The 18,940-nt window shown below is 66.9% G+C and overlaps 6 protein-coding genes across 6 annotated transcripts; 3 read left to right on the top strand and 3 right to left on the bottom strand.

The window, feature by feature from the left end:
* Positions 1-329: 329 nt before the first annotated feature.
* Positions 330-1,807, top strand: PFL1_05438 (uncharacterized protein; the record flags this gene model as incomplete). The annotated part of the gene is made up of 2 exons (XM_007882968.1): positions 330-777; positions 912-1,807. 2 exons carry the CDS (start codon positions 330-332, stop codon positions 1,805-1,807), a joined length of 1,344 nt encoding a protein of 447 aa, XP_007881159.1.
* Positions 1,808-1,982: 175 nt separating this feature from the next.
* Positions 1,983-4,005, bottom strand: PFL1_05437 (uncharacterized protein; the record flags this gene model as incomplete). Its single annotated transcript, XM_007882967.1, has 3 exons — positions 1,983-2,527; positions 2,630-2,699; positions 2,803-4,005. The coding sequence occupies 3 exons, from the start codon at positions 4,003-4,005 to the stop codon at positions 1,983-1,985; spliced, it is 1,818 nt and encodes a 605-aa protein (XP_007881158.1).
* Positions 4,006-4,350: 345 nt separating this feature from the next.
* Positions 4,351-8,513, bottom strand: PFL1_05436 (uncharacterized protein; the record flags this gene model as incomplete). Its single annotated transcript, XM_007882966.1, has 3 exons — positions 4,351-4,791; positions 5,086-7,296; positions 7,578-8,513. The coding sequence occupies 3 exons, from the start codon at positions 8,511-8,513 to the stop codon at positions 4,351-4,353; spliced, it is 3,588 nt and encodes a 1,195-aa protein (XP_007881157.1).
* A 604-nt stretch (positions 8,514-9,117) lies between these two features.
* PFL1_05435 (uncharacterized protein) lies at positions 9,118-10,187 on the top strand (the record flags this gene model as incomplete). The annotated part of the gene is made up of 3 exons (XM_007882965.1): positions 9,118-9,823; positions 9,942-9,964; positions 10,059-10,187. 3 exons carry the CDS (start codon positions 9,118-9,120, stop codon positions 10,185-10,187), a joined length of 858 nt encoding a protein of 285 aa, XP_007881156.1.
* A 216-nt stretch (positions 10,188-10,403) lies between these two features.
* On the bottom strand, positions 10,404-12,149 carry PFL1_06899 (uncharacterized protein; the record flags this gene model as incomplete). Its single annotated transcript, XM_007882985.1, has 2 exons — positions 10,404-12,006; positions 12,043-12,149. The coding sequence occupies 2 exons, from the start codon at positions 12,147-12,149 to the stop codon at positions 10,404-10,406; spliced, it is 1,710 nt and encodes a 569-aa protein (XP_007881176.1).
* A 1,615-nt stretch (positions 12,150-13,764) lies between these two features.
* On the top strand, positions 13,765-18,819 carry PFL1_05433 (uncharacterized protein; the record flags this gene model as incomplete). Its single annotated transcript, XM_007882964.1, has 1 exon — positions 13,765-18,819. The coding sequence occupies one exon, from the start codon at positions 13,765-13,767 to the stop codon at positions 18,817-18,819; it is 5,055 nt and encodes a 1,684-aa protein (XP_007881155.1).
* Between the last annotated feature and the right edge of the window lie 121 nt (positions 18,820-18,940).

Below are 18,940 nucleotides of genomic sequence, written 5' to 3'. Positions count from 1 at the left end.
CATGGCCATGGCCATGCTCCACCGTCCCTTCTTGCTCTGCCGCAACTTCATGTAAGACGGTGATATGCGTTGCGATGCCTGCCTCGCCGCTTGTCGTCATCACTCTCTCTGATTCGCCGCCGCCGCCACGAGGCCGAGGCCGGGCGAGTACAAAAGGCGCTCGTTGCTTTGCCTTGGCTCCTTCTGCCACCATCACCACCACCACCACCGCCCCCCTCGCTGATTCCCTCACAGCTTACCACCTCGCGCGACCTAGCACCCGAATCAACCGCATCGGCCTCTCTATCTCCTCATCACCAATCACTCCGCACATCCCCCTTTCTCCCGCCATGGCCGTCAACTACCTCTCGAACAAGGCGCAGGAGGTGATGGGCGACAAGCCGACGGCCATTTCGCCGGGCTACGAGGCGGCGCCGTCGGGCGAGACAATGGAGGCGCTGACGTGGCACGGCGTCCGCGACGTGCGCATGGCGACGGTGCCCAAGCCCACCGTGTCGGACGCCAACGACGCCGTCATCCGCATCACGGGCTCCACCGTGTGCGGCTCCGACCTGCACCTCTACCACGGCGAGATCCTCCAGCTCAAGCAGGGCGACGTCCTCGGCCACGAGGCCATCGGCGTCGTCGAGCAGGTCGGCGACGCCGTGCGCACCATCAAGGTCGGCGACCGCGTCGTGTGCTCGTTTAGCATCTCGTGCGGCCAGTGCGACATGTGCAAGCGCGACCTCGGAAGCATGTGCGATGTCGTCAACAAGAGCAGCGTCATGGACAAGCTGTGTGAGTGCGCGCGTAGCTCCCCTCCGCCGGCCTGACTGCTTCGGGACGCAGGACAGGGCGGCTGATGCCATAAATACCCCGCCCACATCCCTCCGCTCCCAACCGGGCTCCCAACCGGGCTCCCAACCGGACAGACGGCAAAAAGATCGGCGGCGTGCTCGGATACGGCCACTTCCTCGGCGGCTTTGCGGGCGCCCAGTCCGAGGCGATGCGCATGCCGTTTGCCGACCGCAACTGCTTCAAGGTGCCCGACTCGCTGCCCGACGAAAAGGCCCTCTACCTGTCCGACATCGTCTGCACCTCGTACCACTCGGTCGTCGACGTCGACTTCCAGCCGGGCGAGACGGCCGCCATCTGGGGCGCGGGCCCCATTGGCCTCAACCTGTGCCAGTGGCTCAAGCCGGACCTCTTCAACGCCAAAAAAGTCATACTCGTCGACAACGACGTGCACCGCCTCGCGTTTGCGCGCGACCGCTTCGGCGTCGAGACGATCAACTTTGACGAGGTCAAGGACGTCGCCGCCGCCATCCAGGAGCTGGTCCCCATTGGCGTCGACGTCTCGTTTGACGCCGCCGGCTTCCGATACGCCAAGACGGCCCTGCACAAGGCCATGCGCGCCGTCGCCCTCGAGACCGACTCGCCAGAGGTGCTCAACGAGGCCATCCGCGCCACGCGCAAGTTTGGCAAGATCTCCATCGCCGCCGACTACGCCGGCACCACCAACGGCTTCCTCATTGGCGCCCTGATGGAGCGTGGAATCCAACTCAAGGGCAACGGCCAGGCGCCCACGCAGCGATACATTCCCAAGCTGATGAAGGAGTACCTCGAGCCGGGTCGCTTTGACCCCACCATCATCTTGACGCACCGCTTCAAGCTCGAGGACACCGCCGAGATATACGCCGCGTTTGACGAGAAGCGCTTCGACGAGTCCAAGGGCGTCGGCTTGCTCAAGTGCTTCGTCGAGACCAAGCACTCGTTCCCGCGCGCAGAGGGCACGCCCGAGCTGTCCAAGATCCCCGAGCGCACGTAGGAGTCGTTCGTGGAGAAGCGGGGCGAGGCTGCTAAGTCAAGTTGGGCTGACCTGTAGATTCTGCCAATACCATCCGAGTCGTCGTCGTCGTCGTCGTCGTTGTCGCCGTTGCTGGCGCTTCTGTGCCCTGGGTCTATGCTTGAGCGCCCGCACGCATGTCCGACTGCCCCGGCTGTTATCTTCGACTGCGACCCTCGAGCGACGCCTGGACCAGCTGCTCGACGGTGATATCGCCTTGTCCATCGTCTTCGTCGTCCGATTGCTGACCGGCGAGAAAGAGGACGACGGAGCGCAACGTCCCCTCGAACCGGGACACGACGCCGGGGTCGAGGGCACCACGCCGATGGCTGATGGAGATCGCCAACTCGACCTGTCCTCGCCCCTCTTCCTCTTCCTCTTCCCCCAGCTTCCGGTCGCGCTGGGAGTGCGACCGCTTGAAGCCGATGCAATCGAGGAGGATGGCCGGACCGAACGGCGACGGGGTCTGGGACCATACGACGTTGCGACACGGTGCGAGGAGGGCGTCGACGTCGAGCGCACCGAGATTCGAGAGGCCAAACGAGCAGCGGTGCGGCGTGGGGCTGTGCATCCGCGCCGTGAAGAAGGCCTCCATCCCGCCCTGCCGTGGCGTCGTTGGACTCGAGGAGGGAGGGTGGTCGGGGATGTAGGAGAGAAGACCCAGACCTTGCAGCGCGTCTTGGAGCGTCGAAGGTTTCGAGACTGGTGCCGCGCGGAGAGGAACGGGCGAGGCAAACGTCAGTCTGGACGGGGGCTAGACGCGACGGCCTGCACCGAGGGCGGAGGCAAGGGGGTTGGACGTACTGAGGTCGGCGTAGCGCCTTGCCATGTTCCAGAACGACGTTGCTGGATCGAGCGTGGCCGTGTACGGGAGCTGCATCGCATGGCGGCGGGCGTGGCAAGGAGCAAGAGGAAGGGGGTCACAGCCCGATTCAGCATCCGTCCACGGGTCCTCGAGCGAGCGCGCCGCCACTCACATCGCCGACGTAGTTGCCCGTGCACGCCCCGTGGCCCCGCGCGGGCACCCGGGCCGAAAAGGGCGTCTCGCTCGTCACCCTGATCCCCCTCTGGCCCTCCCTGTCCTCATTCTCGTCGTTGCCGGTGATGGCGGCGTACCAGAGCGAGACAGAGGCGGCGGCGTGTACGAGTCCCTGTACCGTCGCGACGCCGTGTTTGGAGCCGCGTCGCTTGAGGCGGGAGAGGAGGCGGGGCGTCGACAAGGAGAGGATCGAGGTGTGGGCGGGACAGAGGTGCGGTGGCTTCCTGAGCCCCCTCGTCGTTGCGTTCTGATGGGCCGACTCGGGAGAGGAAGGGAGGTGACCCGGCCAGGACTCGGCGCCCGCATACCACTGCCACACGCGCTGCGGGAGGAGGGGCTTGAGCAACGTCTCGACGAGGACGGGTAGGAGGATGCGCCAGGACGGCTTCATATCCAGATCCCCATCCGACGTCGGCGGCAGTGCACCGGCACCATCCTCGTCGGCGTCGCGGCGACCCGTGATGCGTCGCGTCTCTTCGCCCCACCTCCGCGCTTCGCACTCGAGATCAAAGGGAGAGGGGGACGCGGCGAGCAAGGTGGAAAAGAGGTTGACGGCACCCTTTCCATCGACCATGACGTGGTGCGTCGTCAGGCTCACCACCACCTCGTCCGGCCCTGCATCTGACGCGGCCGGCGAGGAGGAGGAGGAGGAGGAGGAGGAGGAAAAGGGGTAGAGGTCGACGCGCCACAGCGGACCCGACTCGACGTCGACGTCGTGCATCCACGCTTCGCGGCGCGTGTGCATGATCTCGCCCATCCTCTCGTCGTTGCCTTGCTCTTGTGACGGCAGATGCTGCATGGGGTGGAGATGCAGGATCGTAGCCGCCTCGACGCCGTTCTCTGCGCAGGGTGGGATCCAGGTCGTCTTTGGATCGTATCGATCCTCGATCCGCGACGATAGCAGGGGAAGCAGCGCGAGGAGGTTGTCGATCCTCGTCGAAACGATCCTCGTCATGTCCTCGAGTGTGAGTCGCGACGACGGCGACGAGGGGCCGAGGGAAAAGGAGCCGACGATGCACACGATCGGTGCGTAGCCGACATTGTTGCGCGCCAGGCAGAAACGCTCGTGCAGGCCGATCCGACGACTGCGATAGGACCGGGTCGGGGAGCCAGCGCCGTCAATGGCCGTCGAGCTGGACATGGTCGTCGCGGAAAAGAGGCGGGGGATGATGGTGTGGTGTAGCAGGACAGGCGCGGAACGAGGCAGACACGACCAGGTAGGCGGGGCCGGTTCCTGACTCGACCGACCATGTCGCGAGCGAATGACTTCCAATGGCATTTTCGTTCACATTTCCGCCGCCGCCATTCCGAACAAGACGCCGCTGCTCTGCCGAGCCGATCCTGTTCCGATGCGATCCGACCCAATCCGATCCGATTCGGCGCACCACCAAGCCTGCAATGCCATGCCACGACAACGACGACGACGACTGCCACCCCTCCTGCCAACGCCTGCGCCTACTACACTCGCCACTCTGCCGCTCTGCCGCTACGACGACGACGACGACGGCTGCTGCTCGCCCTCCGAGACCGAGACCGAGGCCGAGGCCGAGGCCGATGCGGCCGGGTTGAGGCCCATCTGACGACCGACGAGGGCGAGGTAGGCCTCCCATTCGTCGACGACGTCCTGCTGGCGCGACACGAGGCCGTCGAGCCAGGCCTGGAGCGCGCCGCGAAAGTCGTCGACGCGCTCGAGGTCGAGGCGCTCCATTTCGCTCTTGCACCGCTCCGAGACGACGTGGAAGTCGCGCTCCCGCTCCAGCGCCCGCGCCTCGGCCTCGGACACGTCCGACAGCAGCGAAGACAGGTGGTGCGACGACACGCCCGAGCCGCCCGCCCGCACCTTGTTGTACCGCGCCTGCATCTTGTGCTGCTCGTCGCACGCCCGCTGCCACGCCTGCCACACGTCGAGCCGCGTCGCAAACGCTTTCTGTGTGTGTGTGTGTGTGTGTGTGTGTGTGTGTGTGTGTGTGTGTGTGGGTGTGTGTGGGTGTGTGGGTGGGTGTGTGTGTGGGTGTGTGTGGGTGTGTGTGGGTGTGTGTGGGTGTGTGCGTGTGTGCGAGAGTGCGTGCGTGAGTGCGTGAGTGCGTACGTGCGTACGTGCGTGCGTGCGCGGAGCCAGGAGGCGAGCGGGAGGGGGGATATGAGAAACGACGAAGGCCGGTCAGCGAAGTGGTCCACCGCCATCGCCCCGACCGCCACCATCGGCGCGACCGCTACTCACCCGGATGCTGCCCACGGTCCTCTCGTACTCGTACATGACGGTGCCCAGCTGGCGCACGTCGGCCTCGGCGAGCTGCTCCTCGATCTCGTACGCCCGCTTCTGCACCTCGGCCAGCCCGGCAAAGCACGTGCTCACGCTGCGCGACAGGCTGCTGCCGCCCAGCGTCACCAGCACGTTGGCCATCTCGGCCACAGCGCCCGCCAGCTCCTTGCGCTGGTTCGAGACGCCCGAGATGCTCTTGACCACCTGCCGCAGGCACCCCTCGAGCGAGTCGAGGTACACCTTCTGCGTCTCGAACCACTCGTCGAATTCGTGAAACTTGTGCGTCGCCCCGCTCGACGACATGGCCACCACGCCGGGCACCCACGACTTGCGCGTCTTTTGCTCGGGCGTCACAATCGCCCCCTTGACGGCGTCGCGCGCCTTGACGTCGGCCCCAAAGTTGTCGCTCTCGAGAAACAGCCGCAGGTCGTCGTCCTGCTGCAGCACCGGGTGCGACGCAATCTTGTTGATGCACGTCTCGAGCCCCAGCCGCCGCGCCTCGACCAGCTCGGCGGCGAACCGCCCAATCGTCACCTTTTCCGGCACCGGCGGCACAATGATGCCCGGGTTGTTCTGCACCAGCGCCGCGTGCAGCCACCGAAAGTCCTTGTACCGCCGCAGCGCCGAAAACTGCGACGCCCGGAACCGCGGGCAGTCGGTCGTCGTCCGCACCGTGTACACGATGTGCGCCGTCATCGGATCGCCCACCTTTTGCGGGTCGCCCACCCGGATCCCAAACTCCCACCGCTTCCGCGCAGCCCGCTCCCGCTCCTGCCGCTCCCGCTCCAGCTGCGCCGCGTCAAACGACGACCGGTGGTACAGCTGAGGCGGTGGCTGCACTTGCGCCGGCGGCTGCTGCTGCGCGGGCGGCAACGCGTGCGGCTGCTGGCTCGACGAGCCTTCGCTCGAGACCCGTCCCGCGCCCGTCGACGGTTCCGAGTGGATCGAGTGCGTCGAGTCGACGCCAAAGCCGCCGCCGGCCGTTGCCGCCTGGGCCGGTGCGCCGCCCACCGCCGTCCCGAAGGTGCCCCGCTGAAAGCCTCCAGGCACAGCGTGGTCCGTCCGGGGCGAGGGCTGTCCGTATCCGTCCGAGTCGTTGTCGCCATCGGCCTCGCCCGCTCGGGCCTTGCCGCCGGCGCCCTGGATGTCGAGCGCACGCACCGTGCCACCGAACAGGTTCTTTTCGTCGGTCAGCGACGCGAGGCGAGAAGGCCCACCCGCGCTGCTCCCGCTCATCGACCGCTCGGCCAGCATGCTGCCGCTGCCGTGCGCGCCGCCTGCCGCGCTGCTCCGTCGTCGCAAGTCGTCGCCTGCCGCGCTGAGGTTGAGCGGGCTGTCGATCGGCGCCGGGCCTGAGGTCGTGGCGCCTGGACCTGCGCCAGGTCCCGCCAGACCGGTCGTTGATGCGGTCGGCGTCGTGCCCAGCGCCGCGGTCTGTCCGTCTTGCTCCTGCTGCTGGTGCTGATGGTCGACGGAGCTGGATCCATCGATGGGCGAGCTGGGCCGGTGCACGCTGCGGATCGAGGGCGGCACCGAGCTGGACGGGCTCGGCAAGCCCGATGTGGCCGGAGGGGTGGGCCGGGCTTGCAACGACGAGAAGGACGGGTTGGGTGATCCGAGAGGAGACGAGCGCGGTGGTTCGTCGGGGCCGGCAGGGTCGTCGGCCAGCTCAGCAGAGGGCGAAGTGGGCCTTGACGTCGAGGCGGCAGCCGCAGCCGCAGTGGCGGATGGCGAGCCTGTGAGATCTGCCGGTGCTGCCTCGGAAGTCCCCGCTGCCTCTCCGTCGTCTGCAGGTTTGTCGCCGTCGGCGGCCTGCGCGGCACCATCAGCCTGCTCTACGGCCGCCGCCGCTGCCGATGCCGACGCCGCCTCCTCATCTGCCTTCCTCTTCCTCTCGACCTCGGCCTCGGCCTCGGCCTCTCGCACCCGTCTTCTCTCCGCCTCCTCGGCCTCGGCCGCTTCCTTCTCCCTCTGCAGTCGCAGCCTCTCGGCCTCTCTCTCCTCTTCCTCCTTTTGCTTCCGCAGCCGCTCCTCTTCTTCCTCCGCCTTGCGCCTCGCCTCGGCCTCTTCGGCTTCCCGCCTCTTGCGCTCCTCTTCCTCGGCCGCTAGTCGACGTGCCTCGGCCTCGGCGGCGAGGCGAGCTTCCTCTTCCCGTTGCGCCCTGAGCTTCTGTTGTTTCGAGGGCAGACAGGTAGCGAGGGGATGGCGGGGAAAATGACGATAGAGTCAGCTGGGATTCGACACGACCGCTCCGACGAGCAGGGCCAACCCGGGGCGCAGCCTGGACAGAGAGAAGAGGGGAAGAACTCGTGCGATTGCGGCAACGTGACACGTCTGCGGCGCTACACTCTGTCCATCGACCTTTCGCGGGCTCGCGGCCGTCCTTGGTCCTCCCCGGCCTGCGCCCCGCCCCTCGAACTCGCTGTCCGCTACTGGCCACGCCTACGCACCTCGGCCAGGTAGGGCCTCCACCACTCTTCAAAGGGGACAAAGTCGATGGGCACGCCGAGACCCTCGAGGACGCTCGTGTCCAACTTGCAGTGGCGCGGTCGGGCGGTGGCGGCCAGCGGGTCGACCTCGTACTCGGGGTCGAGGTGGTCGGTGCGGGTCTCGAGGCCGACGGCGTTGGCGACGCGCGAGAGGACGAGGCACATGTCGTACTTGGTCATGGCCTCCTTTGCGGAAAAGTGGGTGGTGGGCGGGATGTCCTTGGCGTCGGCCGGTTGCTGCGCAAAGACGTCCGACAGGCGGACGAGGGCCGTGGCCACGTCGTCGACGCAGGTCGGGTAGCGGACGGCGTAGGCATCGCACTTGACGGCGCTGCCGTCCGTGCGGGGCTGGATGGCGTCGAGGAGGACGTTGACGGCCGACTCGCTGTTGGCAGCCGCTGCGCCGTAGAGGACGGGCACGCGGAGGTTGGTAAAGTGGCCCGGCTTGGCGTGCTGGGCGACGGCGCGCTCGCCCTGCAGCTTAGAGACGCCGTAGGAATTGAGCGGATTTGCGTGGTCGTCGACCTTGTAGGGGGGCTTGCTGCCGTCAAAGACGTAGTCGGTCGAGATGTTGACGAGGAGGGGCACAGTGGGCAGGTGTGCGGCGAGCTGGGCGAGGGATGCAGGCACGTCGACGTTGATGGCGTTCGAGGCTTGCGGGTCTCGCTCGACGACGTCCGGCCTGCGCTCGGCCGCTGTGTGGATGATGACGTCCGGCTGGAAGTCGTCGAGGCAGGCCTTGAGGGCGGTCTCGTCGGTCAGGTCGAGCTTCTCGAGGGAGCGTTGCGGGTCGGCGCGCGTGAAGGCGAGCGCCTTGACCTGGTGGTGGTGCTCGAGGAAGCGGGCGTGGACGGCGCGGCCGAGGAGGCCGGATGCGCCGGTGACGAGCACCTTCATGATCGCGGCAGTGATGTGGAGGGTAGCGTAGCGGCGGCGCTGATACCGTCGCCTGGCCGGCCGGTGGATGGCAGGGATGCGGTGGTGATGGTGGCGTTGGTGGTGGTGAGGAGTCAAGGGCCGCGACTGGCTCAGACGAGCGACGTGGCCCGAGCTCCCTTGGCCACCCCTTCCCTGCCCGGCCAGCCAGCCAGCCAAGCAGCCACGATCGGGCGACAGAATCAGCAGGGGGACGCGGAACTCACAAAATGCGCCGGAAAATGCACGGGAAAATGCCTTGCCTGGCCGGAAGGGTCAGCTAGGGGCGCACAGCCAAGGTCCGGCCCGAATGCCGATCTTTTTCACTCGCAGAATTCGTTTCAAGACGAGCGAGACCAGTTCTTGCACACCATTTCCCATCGGGAACCACCCATCGCCCCTGCCCCGATGGGCGTGGGGGAAGAAAGGAAGGAGCCGTGGGCGGGCCGTGGATGGCCTGCGCCCAAGCCGGACTTGGCCGCCTGCGACGCTCCTTGGCTGGCCTTTGCCCACCACCTCGCTCCTCGAATCTGACGCCCTCGCTCCTCGACTCTGACGCCCCTCACGCCCGCCCTCGCCCTGCACCATGGCGCCGCTCATCGCCCCTATACGGGCCGTCCTGTTCGACATGGACGGCCTGCTGATCGACTCCGAGGGCATCTACACGCGCGTCGTCAACGAGATGCTGGCGCCGTACGGCAAGCAGCAGACCTGGGCCATCAAGGCCAACCTCATGGGCAAGCCGGAGCGCGCCGCCACACTGACGCTCCTCTCGTCGCTCTGGCCCTCGCCCAACTCGACGCCGCAGAACGAGGAGGTGGCGGACGACTGCCCCTTTAGCATCGACACCTTCCTTGCCGACCGCAACCACGTCCTCGAGGCCGCCTTCCGATCCGTACCCGCCATGCCCGGCGCACAGCGGCTCGTCACCCACCTGGCAAAGCACAACGTACCCATCTGCGTCGCCACGGGAAGCAAGCGCAAAAACTACGACATCAAGACCAACAACCTGCCCGCCATCTTTGCTCCGTTTGGTAAGCGCATCGTCTGCGGCGACGACCCAAGGCTCAAGAGGGGGAAACCCTTCCCCGACATCTTCCTCCTCGCAGCGAGGGAGGGCCTGCTCGAGGAACAGCAGACGAGCGACAGGCTCGGAAAAGACTGGACCGACGGCATCAGGATGTACGGGGAGGAGCACGACGCCGGCGGCCTGGCGGGCGGCGAGGCGCAGGTCCTCGTCTTTGAGGACGCCAAGCCCGGCGTCGCGGCAGCAAAGGCGGCCGGCATGCACGGTGAGTCGAGTCTCCAGCCGTCGGGCCCGCGCATCGGCCCTGCGCCACATCATCAGACGAACGGAGCTGACGATCAGCGACAAGCGCCCTTCACTCTCGCCCTCGCTGCCCATCGCAGTGGTCTGGGTGCCCGACCCCAACGTGAGTCACCCGCCTCGCAGCCACTTCTCTGTCCGCGCACATGCGCTCACGCCGCTGACTGCCCCTCTTTGCGCACCGCTCTGACCTCTGACAGCTCCGAGCCCTCTATCCGGCCGAAGAGCTCGGCGCATCCCAGACCATCGACTCGCTCCTCGACTTTGACCCCACCGCCTGGGGCCTGCCGCCCTTTGACGACGACGACGACGACGACGACCGGGCGTAGCAGCCTCGCGTCTGGGGGAGGGCCCGTCTAGCCATGCTTGCATTATCGACCTAGGAAGAGGAACGAGGAGGGGATATAGACGCACGCCGCTGCCTGTAAGACCTGAAAGACGCGGATACAGCTAGAGAGGGAATCGAAACGGATGCGACCGAGAACCAGCGACAGCGACGGCGACGGCGACGACTGCGGCAACGACTGCGGCGGCGGCCGGGCCCCTCAGGCGCGGAGCATGCCGCCCATGGCGCCGCCGGCGTAGGCCATCGGCTTGATGTCCGGGTGCGGCTGCGCCTCAAACGTCGTCCACTCGATGGTGCCGCGTTCGTCGATGCGCGCATAGGCGCCCTTGTTGCCCGTCGAGTCGCAGTAGTTTGGCGCGGAAAAGACGGTGCAGCAGAGGCCGTCGTGCTCCTCGGCATAGCCGCCGTGGCGCACCTCGTGGCTGCGCAGCACGGCCGTGACGCCGTTGAGCTCGCACCACGCCCGCGTAATGTCGGGCCCAAAGCCCAGGCCGACGCCCCGCTTCGAGGGCCCGCGCCCCCGAGCCGCCTGTGGGTCGCTCCACAGCAGCTCCATCATCAGCCCCTCCTGGCCCGGCTGGCCGATGCGGAAACGGTCGATGGCGCGGATGTCGTCGAGCGTGACGCCGTCCTTGGAAAACAGGCCGCCGTGGACGACAAAGAAGCGCTTCAGCCCGCGCTCGTGGTCGAGGATGGGCGAGCGCTGGGCGAGCGAGGCGCGGTAGGGCAGCTCGTCGCCCTGCAGCGGCTTCGAGGGCGCCGTGATGAGCGTGGCCAGGGGCAGCGCCACAAAGGCCTCGGTAAACAGCTTGAACGTCATGTCGCCGCCAAACTTGGCCTTGCACTCGCCCTCGAAGCCGTACACCTTGTTCATGTCGTTGGTCTCGTGGTTGCCGCGGTTGACGAGCGTCGTGGCCGGGTAGAGCCACTTGTAGGCAAAGATGGTCAGGGCGATCTCGACCGACCACGAGCCGCGGTCGACAAAGTCGCCGTTGAAGAGGATGGCGTGGTGGGCCGAGGGCCGGCCCGTCAGCGAGAGGAGGTGGAGGAAGTCGTAGAACTGGCCGTGGGTGTCGCCGACGACGTCGATCGTCTGGCCCACGGGCACCTCGTAGTCGACCAGCGGCGGCTCGCGCTGCATCTGGCGGAGCGCGCCCAGGATAATCTGCCACGCCACGCGCAGCGGCAGCCGCCCGCCCTTTTTGAAAAACTCGAGCATGGCGTCGATGAAGCCGGCGTCGATCTTGCCGAGGTGGCGGGTGGCGTCGTCGTCGCCGTCGGAGAGGCGGGGGCCGTCGTAGGTGTCGGGCAGGCTGCAGCCGCCGGTGCCCTCGCGCAGGTGGTCCTCGACGGTCTGCGAGGGCTTGACGCCCTCGGCCGCCTTGATGGCCTTTTCAAACTCGAGGCGGCGGATGAGCTTGACGGTGGCCTCGAGCTGCGCCTTGACGTCCGGGTTCCTGGGCTCGAGGCTGCGGAGCATCTTGAGGTCCGGGAGCGCCGACTTTGGATCGAGGATGCTGAGGTAGCCGCGGGCGCGGCGGTAGTATGCCTTGGAGAACTTGGGATCGAGCTGGATGGCCTTTGTCGCGTCCTCTATCGCGAGGCCGTGCTGCTCGAGCTTGAGCTCGCAGGCGGCGCGGTTGCTGTAGACGGCGGGGACGGTGGGGTCGAGGGCGATGCTCTCGCCGTACTTGACCTTGGCGTCCTCGAAGCTCGACGAGAGGAAGAGCCTGTTGCCCTCGTCCTTGAGCGCCTGCGCGCGCTTCCTGCGCTCCTCGACGGGGAGAGAGGCATCTGCGCGGCTGGGCGAGGGAGGGAGGTCCGCCGAGGTGGCCGACGACTGGTCCAGGTCGGCCGTCGAGATCGACGAGGCAGCAGTGAGGGGCGACGAAGGCGCAGTCGAAGACGACGCCGAGGGCGACGCAGAGGTCTGCGAATCGGACATGGCGACGAGCGGGCTGGAGCGCGCGCAAGTGGCGTCAGATTGCGATGGAAAGAGTGCCGGCAGGAGACGGCGACAGCGAGGGTGGGAGCGGTACCGATGCGGACGCGGTGGTGGTGGCGATGGTTGGTGGTGGTGGTGGCGGTCATCGCGAGGTGGTCAGCTGAGAGAGAGGTGTTGGTCTGAAGCGAGAGGGACGATTTTTTTCGGCCGTGCAAGCGCCAGTTCCGATTCCCGAAACAGAGGGGGCAAAAGCGGGCAAGGAGGCCAGGGTGGGGCCTCGACGGTGGAGGGATACGATACGATGGGCTTGCGGCCCAGGCCAGGCCAGGGCAGGCCTCACCCCGAGCGTGCTCTGGCTGACTGGCTCGCCCGACCGTCTACCCTCGTCGGCCGACCTGTTGGATTGGAGATAGCATGCACTTGCCCTCGTCGGCCGAACTGGCTTGTTGGAGATAGAATCAAATCTACAGGCGGAGGTCAAGGCTGACTCTACTGTACTACCCCTCTAGGAAGGTAGGTAGCTGGCAGGGGACCGCCCACGAGCAAGCAAGCAAGAGGCAGGCAGGGAGCGGGGGCACGGGCTAGAGCGCCAGGCTGGCCCAATGCGCAGGACAGAGGGCAGGCTAGGACAGGACAGGACAGGACAGGACAGGTCCGCCCCTCTCGTGCGTTGGCGTCGAGGTCAGGCAACGCAGCCAGCAGGCCAGCGCCAGCAGCTCGCACACAGACCGTACCGCAGGCAGGCAGCCAAGGCTCAGGGCAAAGGCCCCATCCCAGCAGCTCTTCGTGTGAAAACGCGTGGCCAGGGCTGCCAGGCGCGTGCGAGGTGAACGTAATTTTCCTCAGCTTCGACGGGATCTTATCTCTGCTGGCCTGCCAGAGGCCACGCGGGGCAAGCCATCCTAGCCTAGCTAGCCTAGCCTGCCAGGCCAGGCCAGGGCCACGCGCTCTGACCAGGCCGTGCCCTAGCCTGCTCTGCCTGCCTGCCTGCCTCGCTCTGCCTGCCTGCCTGCCCGCCCAGCTTGGTGGCTGGCGGCCCCTGCAGATCATTCTTATTCTGTGGGCGCACGTACCAGCCAGCAGGCTGGGCCAGCCTGCCTGCCTAGAAAAAAATTGCGGGAGACAGGGTCCAACCTGGCCAGGCTGCCACGCAACCAAGCCAGGCAGGCGGGGCAGCCAGGCGCCTGGCCTGGTCGGGTGCGGTCTGGTCTGGTCTTCTCGACCGTCGCCTCTTCCTTCCCTTCCCCCATCCTACATAAACCTGGCCCCCAATGCTCGTCCCTCTTTCCTCCCTACCACGACCACCACAACGACCAAAAGCACCAGTGCCAGCGCCAGCGCCAGCACGAGCACCAGCACGAGCACCAGCGCCAGCGCCAGCGCCAGCACCAGCACCAGCACCAGCACCAGCACCAGCACCAGCACCAGCACCAGCACCAGCACCAGCACTCTTTCCGCCCTCTCGCCCGCCATTCCCTTCGCCCTCCCGCCCGCCATCCCCTTCGCCCTCTCGCCCGCCATCCCCTTCGCCCTCCCGCCCGCCATTCCCTTCGCCCTCTCGACCCCCCTTCCCTTCGCTCTCCCCATCGCCCTCCGTCTCGCCCTCTCCTCCGCGATGCTCACCCGCACGCGGAGGGCGGCCGCTCGCGTCATCAGGCGCCGCCGCTACGTCCTCGTCAGGGCCGCGCGCGCCCGCCTCGGCGCCGGCCACAAGCGCAAGCGCGACCGTGCCGACGACGGCGACCGACCCGACAACAGGAAGTGCGCTCGCACCCGGCGCTTCCTTCGCCCTGAATTCGACATCTGGATCAAGACGCTCAGGAAGGGTCCGCGCAAGCGCGCGCGCCACCAACACGACGACGGCGACGACGAACGCCAACACGAACGCGGACACGACCCCACCAAAAGGGCTCGCATCGAGCCCACCACCGTCACCAAGACCGACGAGACCACCGTCACCAAGACCGAAGAGCCCACCGCCACCAGGACCGAAGAGCCCACCGCCGTCACCGAGACCGACAAGGTTCTGGACGCCTCGAGCAGCGCGTCCACCGCCATCATCGAGGCCGCCGAGCCCACCGCCGTCACCAAGACCGCCGAGACCACCGCCGTCACCGAGACCGCCGAACCCACCGCCGTCACCAAGACCGACGAGACCGCCGCCATCATCGAGGCCGGCGAGCCCACCGCCGTCACCGAGACCGACGAGACCGCCGCCATCATCGAGACCGCCGAGTCCACCGCCGTCACCAAGACCGACGAGGCCCTCGACGCCTCCAGCAGCGCGCCCAAGTCTCTGCCCAAGCGCCTGCGTCACCAAGACGAGGACGAGGACGAGGACGAGGACGAACACGAACACGGACAAGACCCCACCAAAAGGGTTCGCTTCGAGCCCACCGTCGCCGAGACCGACAAGATCACCGCCATCATCGAGACCGGCGAGACTACCGCCGTCACCGAGACCAGCGAGCCCACCCTCGCGCCCATCAGGAACGAGCCGGGCGCCACCACGGACGTCGACGACGTCGACAGCGAGTACAACGACACCAAGCAGGACGCCACTGCAGGCCTCGACGACGACGACCACAGCGACTCCTCTCACCTTGAAGACGAGGACGAGAGCGACAGCGACTCGAGCGGACAAGACGCCGAAGACGATGAAGACGATGAAGACGACAGCGACTCAAGCGCGGAAGACGAGCACGCCGCCGACGACGACGACGTCCCCGCTACCGACGACGACGCCCCCGCTACCGACGACGAAGCCGATCAGGACCAGGACGCCGCGCAGGCCTACAAGGAGGTTGCTTCGGGCGATGACGAGGACCAGCCCGCTCGCCGTTCGACCCGCAAGATCATCGTCACCTGCCGGTCTTCGGCCACCAGCGGCGAGGACGAAGGCGCCCATGCTCCTGCAGCCACGCTCGACCCGCGCTCCCCTCTGCGCCACCAGGCCAAGGCGGCTTCGAAGGCTGACCTCGACGATGATTCGGAAGGCGGCGTCAAGGCCAACTCGGACGCCGACCTGAGCGACGACTCGGAGGCCGCCTCGGACGCCGACTCGGACGCCGACTCGGACGACGACTCGGAGACCGCCTCGGACGCCGACTCGGACGACGACTCGGAGGCCGCCTCGGACACCGACCCGGAGGCCGCCTCGGTCGGCGTCCCGGAGGCCGTCTCGGAGTCCGTCTCGGACGTCGACTCGGACGACGACTCGGAGGCCGACTCGGACGACGACTCGGAGGCCGTCTCGGAGGCCGTCTCGGACGTCGACTCGGACGACGACTCGGACGTCGACTCGGACGCCGACTCGGAGGCCGCCTCGGAGACCGCCTCGGACTCTGACTCGGACGCTGGCTCGGAAGACGGCTCGGAAGCCGGCACGGTCGCCGACAAGGAAGTCGATTCGGACAAGGGCAAATACCAGGACGCGCGCCGCAACGACGACCAGGACGGCAGCGACGACGCCAGCAAGAGCAGCGGCGAGAGCGTGAGCAGCGACAACCAGGACGGCAGCGATGACGCCAGCAAGAGCAGCGGCGAGAGCGTGAGCAGCAGCCCGCCTCGCCGCCCCAAACTCATCGTCCACCACGCGCGCCGCAACGACGACCGGGACGGCAGCGACGACGCCAGCAAGAGCAGCGGCAAGAGCGTGAGCAGCAGCCCGCCTCGCCGCCCCAAACTCATTGTCAACTTCCGCCGCCCCCCGAAAGTCTGCGACGACGACGACGTCATCCACTCGAAAGCAGCCACACCCGATCCTCGCTCCTCTTCGCGACGCGAGCGTGCCGCCAAGCTCGCCAACGACTTGGCCGCTGCTGAGCAGATCATCGCCGCCGCCGCCGCCGCCGCCGCCATTGAGAACGATGCTGGCTCAAACCAGGTCCCAGCCCTGGCGTTGGACTCGGACTCGGACGAGGAACAGGACCGCCGCGACCGCAGCCGCCGCCACCAGCGCGAGCGCAACAACGTCCAGGCTCTCGCCGTCGACGATGACGACGACGACGACGACGACAAGAACGGCAACACTCCGACTCTCGCCGCTGACGACGACAAGGACGACCGCCGTCGCCGCGAGAGCAAGCGCGACCGCAAGCAGGCCCCGGCCCTGGCCCTCGACGACGACGACGAGGAGGAGGAGAAGAGCGACCGCCGCCGCCGCCGCGAGCGCGAACGCGACCGCAAGCAGGCCCCGGCCCTGGCCCTCGACGACGACGACGACGAGGACAAGAACGACAGCCGCCGCCGCTGCGTCGAACGCGACCAGGTCATGGCTCTTACCGTGGCAGACGACTCCGACGACGAGAGCGAGCGTTCCCGCCGCCGCCGCCGCCGTCGCGATCGCAAACGCGAACGCGAACGCAACCAGGCACTCTTCGAGAGCGGTGACGAGAAGGCCACTCCGGAAGAAGAGCTCTACGCGATGCGCCCGGCCAAGCGCCAGCCCGGGAGCCCCGACAGCGACGACACCTCAACGCCGTCCACTTCGTCGCTGGAAGACCTGCTCACCGAAGGACCGGAGGCCGAGGACTCGGACGACGAGATTCCGATCCCCGAGGAGCCAATGCCCCTCGCCGATGACGACGTGGTGATGGTCGACGCCGACGACGAGATGGACGCAAATGCCGCGATCGACGACGATATCAACAGCACCGCCAGCCAAGGCGCGGTCGACAACGAAGACAAGGCAAACTACCCCTGCATCGTAGACGAGGTCGATGACGCCAACAGTCAGGTCTCGGTCGACAGCAACAGCGACCGTCCTCAGACCGCCAACGCGGGTGACGTCAACGAGGACGGGGAAGGCATCGATGAGGGCAAGAACGAGGACAGCCTCGACGAGAGCAAGAACGACGAAGCCATCGACGAGGGCAAGAGCGAGGAAGCCATCGACGAGGGCAAGAGCGAGGAAGCCATCGACGAGAGCAAGAACCAGGAAGCCATCGACGAGGGCAAGAACGAGGAAGGCCTCGACGAGAGCGAGGAAGAGGAAGATCTCGACGAGAGCGAAGACGAGGAAGAGGTCGACGAGAGCGACGACGAGGAAGACGTCGACGAGAGCGAAGACGAGGAAGACGTCGACGAGAGCGAAGACGAGGAAGACGTCGACGAGAGCGAAGACGAGAGCGAAGAAGAGGAAGACGTCGACGACGAGGACAGCCCCGCGCCCGCCTGCGAAACCGAAGACGAGGTCATCAACGACAAGCACAACCGCAAGCCCACCTGCGCCGGCGAGATCGACAACGACGAAGACGACTTCGAGGGCGACAACCACCGCAATCGGGCTGCAATCGCAAGCGACGATGACGGCGGCGGCAGCAGCAGCCAGAACGTCAGTCGAAGCGAGGGCGACAGCGAAGACAGCCGCAAGCCCACCTGCGAAGGCGAGATCGACCACGACGAAGACGACTTCGAGGGCGACAACCACCGCAATCGGGCTGCAATCGCAAGCGACGATGACGGCGGCGGCAGCAGCAGCCAGAACGTCAGTCGAAGCGAGGTTGACGGCCAGGACAGCCGCAAGCCCACCTGCGAAGGCGAGATCGACAATCGCAAGCCCACCTGCGAAGGCAAGGTCGACGACGACGACGACCACAACCACAACCGCAAGCCCACCCGCGAAGGCGAGATCGACAACGACAGAGGCGACTTCGGCGGCGACGAACACAAGCGGGCTGCAATCGCGAGCGACGATGACGGCGGCGGCGGCGGCAGCAGCCAGAATGGCAGTCGGAGCGAGCTTGAGGACGAGGACAGCTGCAAGCCCACATGCGAAGGCGAGGTCGACGACGACGGCAATCGCAACCACAACCGCAAGACCGCCTGCGAAGGCGAGACCGCCAACGACGAAGACGAAGACGACTTCGACGGCGACAACCCACGCAATCGGGCTTCAACCGTGGGTGACGACGGCGGAGGCAGCAGCAGCAGCAGCAGCAGCAGCAGCAGCAGCAGCAGCAAGACCTTCAGCCGAAGCGAGGTTGACGACGAGGACAGCCGCCAGCCCACCCACGAAGGCGAGATCGACGACGACGACGATGCCAACCGCAAGCGGGCTGCAATCGTGGGCGACGACGGCGGAGGCAGCAGCAGCAGCAGCAGCAGCAGCAGCAGCAGCAAGACCTTCAGCCGAAGCGAAGTTGACGAGGACAGCCGCGACAGCCGCAAGCCCTCCTGCGAAGGCGAGATAGACGACGACGACGACAACAACAACACCAACAACCGCAAGCGGGCTGTAATACTGGGCGACGACGGCGGAGGCAGTAGGAGCAGCAATACCGTCAGCCGAAGCGAGGTCGACGAGGCCAGCCGCAAGCCCACCCACGAAGGCGAGATCGACGAGGCCAGCCGCAAGCCCACCCGCGAAGGCGAGATCGACGAGGCCAGCCGCAAGCCCACCCACGAAGGCGAGATCGACGACGACAACCCCAAGCGGGCTGCAATAGTGGGCGACGACGGCGGAGGCAGCAGCAACAGCAATACCGTCAGCCGAAGCGAGGTTGACGAGCCCAGCCGCAAGCCCACCAGTGAAGGCGAGATCGACGACGACGACGACGACGGCGGAGGCACTAGGAGCAGCAATATCGTCAGCCGAAGCGAGGACAGCCGCCAGCCCACCCGTGAAGGCGAGATCGACGACGACGACGACGACGAAGACAACCGCTAACCGGGCTGCAATAGTGGGCGACGACGGCGGCGGCACTAGGAGCAGCAATATCGTCAGCCGAAGCGAGGACAGCCGCCAGCCCACCCGCGAAGGCGAGATCGACGACGACGACGACGACAAC

Source organism: Pseudozyma flocculosa (genome assembly GCF_000417875.1).
Source record: "Pseudozyma flocculosa PF-1 unplaced genomic scaffold scaffold00019, whole genome shotgun sequence".
Classification (NCBI taxonomy): Eukaryota; Fungi; Basidiomycota; class Ustilaginomycetes; order Ustilaginales; family Ustilaginaceae; genus Pseudozyma; species Pseudozyma flocculosa.
The sequence above is the reverse complement of the archived record's forward strand: the minus strand, read 5'-3'. Positions and strand labels throughout refer to the sequence as shown.